The sequence below is a fragment of the Calonectris borealis genome, chromosome 9 (assembly GCF_964195595.1).
Source record: "Calonectris borealis chromosome 9, bCalBor7.hap1.2, whole genome shotgun sequence".
Taxonomy (NCBI): domain Eukaryota; kingdom Metazoa; phylum Chordata; class Aves; order Procellariiformes; family Procellariidae; genus Calonectris; species Calonectris borealis.
Window position 1 is genome coordinate 3,682,980 of NC_134320.1, and position 12,250 is coordinate 3,695,229.

At 40.1% G+C, this 12,250-nt stretch overlaps 1 protein-coding gene across 5 annotated transcripts in view; it reads right to left on the reverse strand.

Annotated features, from left to right (window-relative positions):
* WDR33 (WD repeat domain 33) overlaps positions 1-12,250 on the reverse strand; it is a 71,676-nt gene that overhangs the window by 12,637 nt on the left and 46,789 nt on the right. For 2 of the 5 annotated variants that reach the window (XR_012674809.1, XR_012674808.1), the window contains one exon: positions 7,183-7,309. Coding sequence is in view for 3 of the 5 variants with exons in the window: in XM_075158033.1 (XP_075014134.1) it covers positions 1,411-2,460; positions 2,845-2,997; positions 3,352-3,491; positions 3,723-3,809; positions 4,467-4,475; positions 4,695-4,789; positions 5,592-5,702; positions 6,235-6,313; positions 6,448-6,602; positions 7,183-7,309 (2,006 nt within the window). In the remaining 2 variants the exon portion in view is untranslated. Of the gene's footprint in view, positions 1-1,410; positions 2,461-2,844; positions 2,998-3,351; positions 3,492-3,722; positions 3,810-4,248; positions 4,476-4,694; positions 4,790-5,591; positions 5,703-6,234; positions 6,314-6,447; positions 6,603-7,182; positions 7,310-11,690; positions 11,828-12,250 lie in introns of those variants that run through there. The other 3 variants (XM_075158033.1, XM_075158024.1, XM_075158027.1) reach the window with 3 other exon arrangements.

Below are 12,250 nucleotides of genomic sequence, written 5' to 3' on the forward strand. Positions count from 1 at the left end.
TGTCACATTAGCAGACTTCTGGAGGGAATTATTGCTGATTTGTAAGGAAAAAATATTCAACTAAACCCACAATTTGTAGGCTACTCTGTCTCAATCTGAAATGGAATCACTGAGCTAAAGCTCATTTCAATGTCATCACTCGTTGTGGTCGGTACTGGACCACACACTAAGGACTATATGTGTACCTGTCTAAAGCTTTAACTAGAAACCATTGAGTGCAAGTCTGAAAGAGTTAATTCTGTTTAAAAAGGCCCACACATTTTTTAAAATTGAGTAAGTAGAATTTTTTTCCAAACATCCCCTTCGAAATTCACCTTAAAGCTGAAAACAATCAAGAGAAATTTTAACTACAGAATCAGTGCCATACAAATAGGAACCTGTAAGAGCTAATAAATACAGAAAGCTCTGCATTATCTGTGGCAGATCAAAAGACGGAATAAGCCCGTTATGAAAGATGCTGAAGAGGGCAGAGCAGGTTGCACCTGGTACTGAACCAGACTTAATCAAAACCTGACTTGATTCCTGCAGAATTAATTGGTGCGTCTACAGGCGACACTCTCCGGTATTCCAGGTCAGCTGAGCGCAAGTCTATTGCCGAGCTGGTGAACCCTCCCGGAGCCGAGTGCCAAGGCGGCACGGCACAGGCACATCTAATGGGCAGCGCGGCGGTCAGCACACATCCAGCAGTTCCAGCCCAGTGCTCGCCCTACCAGACCTGGGCTAGTCCTACACAAACCTGTCTGGTACCCGTGCTCCCTCTCCTGCTTCTCGGCAAAAGGTGCAGGAACCAGTTAATGGTGTTCAACGCCAGCCTCTGAACTTGTGCTCCAGAAGGTACAAAGGTGGCTAAACGACTCCTATACCAAGGTAGGAAGCAGGATAGCTCTGTTCCTGTGCGCTTGGTTTGAACTGGTAAGTTCAACCAGACCTAAGCTGATTCCAGGTGTGCCAGCATCTATGGTAAATTCATCCCATAGTTCAGATTAACTACACTGGGACAACTGAGAGTTGGCAGTAACTTGCTTTAATTAATACATGAGAGTTTTCTTATGTTCAGTTTGCTTAAATTCAACTTTTATTAGTGCTTACCTACTCCCCAGGAAATTCCCCACTTAAGATAGTTCAGTGTCTTTAATTAAAATTAAAAAACCTGGAGTTTCTCCTAAGGTTACATATTTTCATAGCAGACTGATTTCTGGACCAGCATTTCCAATAATCCCTTTTCTACAGTTACCTCTGCTGTTTCCAAACTACGTAACTCATTTCATCATCATTTAAGTTTTCCTGAGGCCTCAGTCTTGCAAGTATATCAAACCTTCAGCCTCTCAGCTCTTGCTTTGCATTTCTACCGCGTGATGTTATCATTCCTACATTCTTAACACTCTTCTCGTTATACAGACCGACACATACCTGATTAAATGGGGGACGAGGCCCATCACCCAACAGAGGCGTTTTCTGCTGCTGGAAAGGCAGAGGGCCCTGGGAAGGGTGCGGCCCCCTTGAAGGGTTCGGTTGTCCCTGAGGTCCTTGCATGTTTCCTTGTGGCCCTACTAAAGAGCCTTGTGGAGGTCCCTGCTGGCCTTGTGGACCTGGTGGCCCACGCAATTCTTGTGGCGGTCCTAACATTGTACCTTGAGGCGGGGGTCCCTGGAGGCCCCTCATCTCTTGAGGACCATGTCCTAGTAAACCACTTTGCATATGAGGACCTCTCATTTCTTGCGGATGACCCATCATCATCCCTTGTGGAGTAGGTCCCTGGTTATCTCTGGGTCCTGGTGGACCCTGCATCCCTCTTGGATTAAGTCCCATCAAAGGCCCTTGAGATATAGGGCCCTGCATCCCTTGAGATCCTGGAGCTCCTTGCATGCCATGAGGAAGAGGTCCTTGCATTCCTCGGGGACCAGGTGGCCCTTGCATTCCTTGACCACCAGGGGGACCTTGAGGACCCAAGTGACCTTGTGGGCCAGGTGGACCCTGCGGTCCTAAATGAGTCTGAGACCCAGGTAGACCCTGTGGTCCTAAGTGGCCTTGTGGACCAGCATTACCCTGTGGACCTGGAGGCCCCATTGGCCCATGAGGGCCAGGATGTCTCTGCATTCCTTGATGTCCATGTAAATCCTGAGGCCGTGGCATTCCTTGTGGAGGCCCTTGGGGGCCTGGAGGTCCTTGTGGTCCCATGAACCCTTGTGGACCTGCTGCTCCTTGGTGTAATGGAGGACCTTGAGGTCCCATTTGTCCTTGGGGTCCCGGAGGTCTGAACTGTCCTTGTGGACCAGGAGGTCCCATCTGAGGCATATTCATTGGCATCTGCTGAGGTGGAAGGGGCTGCTGAAATCCTTGAGGCATCTGTGACATTGGGCCTTGCCCTGGAAAAGGCTGGGGTCCATGAAGAGAGCCTCCTGGAGGTGGCGGCTGCACTTGCTCGGCTTGCTTTTGTGCAAGTCTCTCAATCTTCAATTGCTGTCCAAAAAAAGAGACCCAGAAAATCAACTAAGCACAGAAGTATATGTAACAACTGAAAACCAGAGGCACGTAACAACTAAACCCAAGAAGCAATCATCTCATTTCTCAGGAGTTTAAAAAGATTGAGTGCTTTCCTCTTAATTAGCAGAAATACAACTAAAGAGATCCATAGGTCAGTATTAGTTAACTGAAATGTGGGGGCCTTACTGAAGGTTTCATAGCATCATGCATTAAATCCAATATCGTGTTCAATTGGATGTTTTTTTGAAAAAAGGTGAAAACAGTACTGCAAGAGCAAGCTACACATTTTAGTGTTGAGGTCCAAATATATCACACAGAGCACTAAAACAAATTTGCTAGTAACTGTCTTTAAATACATACCTCCAAGAGTTGCGGGTTTGTGTACTGAAGTGCTGCCATTTCCTGTTCAATCTCCGCCTGTGTCTTCTTTTTCTCCTCCAGCTTAATATCTTCCTTTCTATCATTCAATGGCTCAGGTGGGGGAGGCAAAGGAACTTTATTCTGCATCCATGCCTATAAAGAATTGTAAACACAAGATGAATTCTGTGGAACAAGATGTGTGCAGTATATTGCTGCGTTGGAAAAGGATATGCTGTGTAGTATGGATATTCAGAAGCTAAAAACAATGCTGAATAAAACTTCCATATCTTATAACATCCTATTTTCCAGGTACAGATACAAGATACAAGGGATTTAATCAAGTATATTATGCTTAAATAGTAATTAAACTAACTACTGTGGTAAATTATTTTGCACTGGGTGTTGATATAAAAGAGCTGGAAATCCAAAACATTTCAACAGCCACACACTTCTGAAGTTGGGAAAATAACAAGTTGCTCTCCTGTTCACTGTTTGTCAGGTACTTACCTGCTGAAACTGTGCTGGTATTGGTTTTGCATAGGGCACTTTTTTCTGTGGCACCTTCTTTTGGTCCTTTTGCATTACTTCCTCCATTCCCCAATCCAGTCCCGGGATTGTCATTTCAATATCATTGGACTCATCTTTCCCTTTAGCACCAGGAAGACAAACAGTCAGAGCAATGCAGAACGCTCTTTACAGCTTATTTAGCAAAAGAGACCAAGAGGTTTTCTACTCTTCCTTCTTTATATGGGAAATACGCACAATACTGAACTTCAGAAAAAAGCATCTGTGCTACCAAAATGTATGAAAGGAACGAAAAAGAAGTCACACAGTATCTGGATGGCTCAGGAAAATGCTTCCCCACAGCTACTACTTACCCATCTGCTCTTGCTCCATGGCTATTTTCAATTGTTCAGGAATTCCCATCCCAGGAATAACTGCTAGGCTGTTGGGTTCCAGATCATCTACAGAAAAATAATAAATATTTTACTTGGAAGATTTTTCTTTACATTATCATTTTATCCCTTTGGATTCTCACATGCTTTTACCATTGGTATGATTACATATTTCACAACAGGTGGGTCACTTTTTAATTCCATACATGAATTATGGGATATTAAAAGAACTGCAAGTTCAGATTCATAAATACACCCCAAAAGGTCAGAAACTATGTCCTTTCAGGAAATTTACATCTAGGGTAGAAGCTCAGAAAAGGAAATAACAACCCATACCCATTCCCATTTTTGTTATAACAAATCTATGTATTTTAAAACTTAAATTGGATTAACGTGCTGTATTTTAATTAACATTCCCAAACACAAAAGCAAAAATAATCAAAAATCTGAAGAAAGAGATGCAACCCAGAGATGAAAGGTTGCTGAGGCATGCCATAGAGCTGGGCAACCCTGAGCAGCCTAAAATTACCAAGATAAATCCTTAAGAAGGGGGGTAAAGTTTTAAGATTTTAGTCAAGTTCAATAATTTTCAAGATTTTCCTGCTGTAGTTCAGGACTGTGGGAAGTCTTGAAGTCACGTGAAGTTTTCAGGAAGAAAAGTAAACTGGAGATATTGCCAGAGGGAGAGCTAAACCTCCTTCCTGTGATTAACAGAGCAGGTCTTACCTCCCGGAGCTGCGGAAAGAAAAGAAAACTCATTGTTGGAATGGTGATCGCTGATAACATGGAGAGTAAAATCATCCTCATAAAAAAATATCTTTGTCTAGGTAGTCACCAATGCTATAATACTGTTCCATCATCTTACGCAGAAGCTGCGCTCTAGTGTCAGCTAACGCCCTAGGCTCGTTCCTGACCCCAGCCCTCTTTCTTCCATATTGAGGGAAATCGCCTTACCGTATTCCACACCATCCTCTGACATGCCAGGCAGCAGATTCAAGTTGTAACGATCTCGCATTTTATCTCCAGGCCGATTTCTAGTCCAAAACTTGCTGTCAAAAGGAAGTTATATGATCTCAATAAAGGGTCAAGAGTATTAACTACTTTTAATCTAATTAGTTCTTTAATTTTTAGCGTGCTATCTTCATTATATAAGGATTCAACTCTTACTAAATCAAGTCCAGCGCTAGATCTGAACATCAGGTGTGAGGTTCAAACCAAAAATAAAAACCCAACAATTATCATATTGAATTATATAGTTACAATTCAGAAGATGCTTCAAAGTGTAAGGGGTATAAGTACAAGACGTGAACATCAGATCCTGAACAGACAAGATATATTTCTAGTCCATTCCAAAAACTTCTCGCCCAATTCAAATATATTCTTCATCTACAACTGAACTTGTCAACACACACAAAAATGCTCCATGTCTACAGCATGTTCAACCTAAAAGCACAAACTATATGTCTCCAAACATGTTTGCAATGTGAAAAGACAGACATGACCAGCAGATGATCTGCAGGAAAAATGCTGTGGAGATAAGAATATTTCTTCAGCAAGAAACTACAATAATTCTTTTTTAAAAATTTCTTCAGGAGATTTCAAAGCTCACACAAACCCAAAATCCTAGTATTTTTTAAGGCTTCCTTAGTTGAAGGACACGAGGTTAGACTCTACCTTTTAATGTAAAATATCAGTGCCTTCCCATTTAGTACGTTTGTCTCTCTGCTTTGCCCATTGGTTGCGTATCAGAATCATCCCAATCTATTCTTCGTTCACTGATGCCATGCACCTTTCTAGTTTCTAAATGTACATACATTCCCGTAGATCTTTTCTTTAGATACTTGAAGATACCTGGTGTGATCATTTGAGCCTGAACAGAGAATGTGTCCAAGGGGATGCCATGCCAGACTCCAGATCATTCCCTCATGGGCCATTTCCATTCCACCAACCTCTTTCTCAACCCTGATGTATGAAAAAAAAAACAAAAACAAAAAAACAACAATCATCACACAGGTGAATATCTGCTACAGATAAAATACAAAACTTTTGCTATTCAGTTGTTCCTCTTCCTCTATCCCGTATTTTGCTAAACTTGAGCTTCTGTTATTTTTCTTTTGGGTGAACTGATCATTCCTAGTTTTTCCTAACAAGGAATTCAGTAATGTAGGGATTTTTAACTGTACATTTAGAAACAAATTAATTACAACATCTCAGAACAAGCTCTAAGAAACCAGGAGTTTCAACCATTCATCACCCCCTCAACAAAAGACCATTTCCTGTGCAAGCAATTGTATCCTTTAAAATACATCTGCACAGGAAAACTTCTTCATAAATGAAGCATATTCACAAACTTCCTCAGGTATAGAAAAAAACTATACCATAAACATGCATGTTAAACACAGATTCAAAGGTGAAAAGTATATTGTATGTTTAGTGTAATAGCTTGCACATCTGACCAACATCTTTCCAACGTGCTGATGAAAATGCCACATACCCAACGTGCCAGAACAACAACGAGCCGTCAGATCCTCCACTGGCGAACAGCCCTTCATGAACAGGATGCCAGGCCACAGCTGAAATACAAAGCCAGCCACAATCAGAAAGTGTAACGCTAGGATTTCTAATGAATGGAAATCAGGATCTCAAAAACTTTCATTTTTAATCCAAGTTTATTAATAAAAATCCACATAATATAACAAATTCTGACCTGTGGCCTCCTTCTTATGACCCCTGAAGACCTGCAGTTCTTCTTTCAGATTACGAATGTCAAAGAGCTTACAGAGATGGTCACGAGAAGCTGTTAGCAGCCAGTTGCCATTCAGATTCAGTTTCACCTCCATCACTGTGTTTTTATGAGCATGTCTGCAAGCAGAGAAAGACAAACTGTTTGTCCAGATACTGATTTCTCCGACACAAATAAAAGCGTGATAATTTACCAGTCCTAAATATTCAGGTCAATAAAAAAGTAGTTCAGGCTACTAAACCAGAATATCGTGGCTTTCTGTGCAAAGGCCCTATGCCTTAATACTGTTCTTTCATACTTCAGGGCAACTGGTAGTGCTCATTGAGGCAGTATTCAGTTACTCTGCACGTTTCTACTGCAGCATAAGAAATTTTTCATCAGCCAGATGAAACATATCATTTGTGTTTTCGTATCTCAATTCTGTTTTCCAAACGAGAACTGTGTGACTAGGAGGTCTATGGAGAAGGACAAAGTAAATTTAAATAAGGAATATTAAAGTCACAATTTTCCAAGGATAGACTTGACTTCATCTAACCTCTAGATTTTCTGGCACAGCTAAAGCAACTAGCTTTATATTTGAAGCAATTGTATATGGCTGAAAAGATGTGAGGCAAAAAGCTAAGAAGGGAATTAAAACCAAAATATTTTATAAAGTTAGCTTATATTTGAGCAAATCAAAGTCTGTGGGCAAGAACTTACAGTGTGGCAAGGCTCTGGCCAGTCTTTGGATCCCAGAACTTGATGGGCTGTTGGCTATCTTTACTTCCCGATACAACTAATCCCTTCGTTGGATGCCAGTCAACACATTTCACATCTGCTCCATGTCCTGTTAAGAAGATAAAAATTGTTCATTTTGAGATTTCACAGACACTGAAAAGACACTGGAAAATTAAAGGGTGCACACCTTATAACCGTAATGTAAAACTGAATGAAAAACATCACAGATCACACAACATAAAATCAACCTAACTAAAAAAATCTTCTGAGTTATTTAGGTTGCATTCCTTCCCACTAATCACTGAGAGCATCTTTTCCTCGGATTACGCCTCAAACCAAGTTCACTTCACCAACATAAAAATTGTCTAAGAAGTTTCTGCTCAAACCTGTACTTTTCTTCAGGCTTTGGCCCTACACTATTACCCAGTATTTTAAATATAACACTGATAAAGCATTTGTATGGAGGTGGTAAGGGAAAACAACACTGTGACACTTCACTTTCTGTTAAATATTGTAGAAATGAAAGGCAAATACGTATTTGTTCCTATCAGTACTTCCCTTTGCTTATTTTCTGACAGGACAGCAAAAGAAATTAAATTATGGATCTGAAAACTAAATTAGCATATGATGAAAAGAAATCTTACGAGATGTAACCTCTTATCAGGTCAGAGGGATTCAGGTTTTTCTACTGCTCAAGAGTTAGGAGAGAAAAACCCTCGTGATATCATTTCATTTTAAACAGACTGACTGACCTTGACAGAGAATCAGTGATGCTCAGATGATCTAAAATCTGTCAGGAAGAAACGCTTGTTCCTGCTACACAACAAAATGAGGTTTCTGAGCTGAACTGTAGGGATTTAGAGAAGAAATAACGAACAATAATTTCTTTCTCTAATCTCTCTCCATGCCAGTCCACTTCAAGGGAAAGCCAACAGTAATAGTCAATGCCAGAAAACGAGGCAGCATGCAGTAACTAAAGAAAAAAGCAAAATGAGTAAGGAAGGTCTCTCTGCAACATGAAGGCACTGAAGTTACAAAATGGTATGGAAGAATGATAGCATGTTCCGTGAAAGACAAAGGGTTCCCATCAAAGTCAGACAGCTCCCACAAGTACTGCTTTGCTACATGGTGGAACACGTAACTTCAAGCAGCACAAGCTGTCTTAATATAGGCCTCAATTCAACAAGACATTAAAAATTAATATCAGTTGAAATTTTCTTGAGGCCACAGAAAAATCAAATCAGAATAAGCAATATAATTCTATCTTAAAATAAAAGCAAAATGTGAACACACAGAGCACTCTCTCCATCAAATGTGTGCAACTTTCCTCCTCTCCAGAGGAAAGGACAGACAGGGAAGAGATTCTTGACCCACGAAGAAATGAAAACAGCTTTGGTAAGTATATGGGGAACAACTTCAAGGATTGATTGACAACATGGATGAAGGAACGCAACCCTCCTCCCCCAGCCAAAGCAGGCAGAATTGCCCTTGGAATATGCAGGGTCTCAGGGAAGAGCAGGACCCTCAAGTTGCAAAGACTATAGATGTCCTCACAAGCAACCGCTCTGGTGGTCCGTCCTACCAACAGAGGGGCACTTCGAGATGCATTGTTTCCCTTCTCTCTGCCTCTTCTGATGCAGAAAGAAATGAAAGGCACTGTCTGTCTGGATTTGCTCTGACTAAATCTCTCTCTCTCAACTAAAACATGACGCTGAATGCTGAGCAAACCTTGCTTCCGAGTGTTTATTTGGGAGGAACAATTTGGCCAGTAGCAAGAGAGAAAGCGCTCTTCCTCCACAGTGGAAGCCAATTCATGCCTGCAGATTTTCAGCTGATGATATTCTATAGCTACCTGCTACCCTGCAGCCCCCAGGGAAAGACAGGGGATTTTAATTCAAGGGCACAATAGGCCCTGATAGAGAAACGTTCCATTACAGTTAATAACTGGTTGAACCATATGAAAATGTGTTCAGACTAGAATACTTGAGTACTATCATAAATATGAAAAAAACAAAGCCCAGCAAAACCATAAAAAAAATTACCCACACGGACTGGAATTACATTGGCCTTGCTGCTTCCAAAATAAAGACAATTAGTAACGGAAGAGCGCTGAGAGACTAAGGGCTACTCTGTTTAGTAGAGATTGCATCCGGAAAAGGAGTTATGCTGGTGAAAGACCATCTCTAGACGACAGCTCATGCTGTGCAAGGCCTGATTTAGGCTTTTCTTTCAAGACCTCACCTGAGTTAAACCAGCCCAAATATGTACCCCGAGGGAAAAAAGGCTCAGAGTGGGCAATCCAGTTCAAGTTCAGAGCCACACTCTTAAACAGAGCAACCCAAGCACCCACCCTCTAAAAGTCTTCAAAAGGGAGTGACAATGACAGGACAGCACCGGACTGATGGGCTTCTCAGAAGCCAGGTGGGATAGTCACTACCCGCTAGCCCCAGACCACAAAGCTGAAAGGGAGTAAAAGATGCCAGGACACTCAGAACTTGTAACCAGAGCAGATAAATCATTAGGTACTTATCAGCAGGCATTTAGCCATCATCAGCACATTAAAATTGACCATAGGGATCAGAAGAAACTCATCGTATTTAAAAACAGAACCATTATAAAGATAGATAACTGGAATTTCCTGCAGAGATTTCAACCAGTGTGCTCTGGTCTACAGCGATGGTGGGCGAAAACTGGGACCCTCCTTTGTAATCTAATCAAAATGATCTATCCTGCCCTCAAGAGAGGCATCCCTTAGATAAAGTTCTGCACTGAGTGGGATCATCATATATACTTAGCTATAGGTTCCTCATGCAATGAAGCTTCCTCAAGAGAAAATAAATTCTTTCCTACAACAAACGTGATTTAAATAAACTATTCCCAAGGGACAAACTAACTCAGAAGAATTACATAAGATAACCAAGATAACTGAACAGCATCATCTAATAAGACCTTTTTAAATTTCTTTTTTTCTCTCTTTTTTTTTTAATTGGAGCAATTGTATATTGCTCTTCCTTCTTTCTGCTGATAGATGTACATACTACTATCTGTAATAAGACAGATGATGCAGAAAATACATTTAAAATAAAACTCCAGAGAAAAAGAAGCCTGGTAGATTTTTCTTTGTAGTTGTTTTCAGTTCTTAGTTCTAGGCTAAGACCTGGGAATCGGACTCTCCTCTGGTACAGAACCCCTGTCACCAAGCACCACGCCCAGAAAACCTGAATTCATGCAAATCTCTGTAGTTTACATTCCTTATTTGCTGACTCTAACAGCTTTTGCTCAGTAACTTCAACAGTCCCACATATGTGTTTGTGACCTAGGAGAGCCAGGATGGGAATTCCTCTCTGAACAACGCTTGCACCCTTTCTGCCCCCTGAGCCCCTGTCTGTAAAAGGCATAGATGTTACATCATTTCCCTATCTTGTAGGGACGCTTTATGGATAAATGAACTGAAATGTGTGAATTGTTTAGAAGTCATGGCAATGGAAGGCCTATAAACAAACTGAAATGGAAAGACTGAAGGTAAAGATTTCTGATAAAACTGAACTTGTTTAAAATGATGAGTTAATGTCTGAGCATAAAGCAATATACTAACGTTTGTCAGTTTTACTTACAACTTTTTCTAACCTTTTAAAAAATCTGCAGAAAAAATAAATTAAAAACAAGCATATGTAGATTCTTTAAAAGTTCAGATACAAAAGTATTTCTCTAATAATACTTTGCACATGCATAATAAATTTTTGAACTGAGTGACTGTAGTCACAACCCCGTTAATTAAAATACTGATTGTTAATACTTCTAGCCAACTTATTTGAAGGATTGTTCTTTAAAAGTCACTGAACAGAAATACTGGCTGGTGAAAGGCATAACAAGCTATAATAAGATTATGTGTAACAGTATTTGATAAAATCCAGCATGTCACAAGTCTGGAAAAGTACACACAAATTAGGGACTTGATTTTTTTCCCCTCTCACTCTAATTTCTGCATATATGACTTAGTGAATGTAATATATTGTGTAAAAAAGTTGTTATGGATCATTGTCTTTTTATTACAGTCTATAACATATCCATATACTTTATAATGCAACTGTGTATAAACTATCGATTATAGATATATCACATTTATTGCTGTAGCTAAATTTTTTTCTATTATATCCTTTCGCCTAGGAATAAGCCCCATTCTGAAGGCACATAAATTGGAAACAGGATTTTATAGATGATACTGTAGGATTTCTAGATCCTTCTCAGCAATTATTTGGATGTATATCACAGACTGAGATGACACTCTTAAGGCATCTTCTTGCACTTTAACATCATGTTCCAAAGAAAATCGATATTTGTAACTACATATATTTTAAAGAATGAACATAGTAATTTAATTGCAACAATACTGTTTCTCATTTAGAGAGAATTCTATTTGCTTGGATTTTTTTTTTGAAAGACACGTGGTTCTCTTATGCTGTTTTAAATGGGGAGTAGAGCTGTGTATCCTCCACTTGAACTGGTCAGACTTGAAGCCTTTTCATAACCACACAGTAACGTTCACCTTCCTGTAATCTGTATCCCCAAAATAACAGAACACCTCTCAGAAGAGCAGGCCCTTTGTAGGGGACTATCTCCAAGGGATCTGCAAAGAGACATCAGGTCTTACTGCCATTCAAGCTAAGGTTCTCCACCCCCAAAAAGAAAAAAAATAAGGACCTGGAAATTAAAGATAATGGAAAACAACCATGTTAGCAGAAAGATGTTCTAAGTTTTCTACATAATTCCCTTAGACTTTGTTAGTTGCTTCCAGCCTATTAGGCAAATCGGATTACTCTGCCCATTCCATTTTTATGGAAGGCTTTTAAAATGTTATCTGATGGTTACCCATTCCCCTAGCAATTCCCTCCTTCTCCTTAAACTCACTTAGGAACTGAATACCTCATATCTACAAGAACCTAGGTACTGTTTTGATAACACTGATCAGGTTAGCAATAAGAGTAAGAATATATTTTAATTCCAGTAATTTAGTGTTCTTTGCCCTATCACATTATGTGAACTATACTCC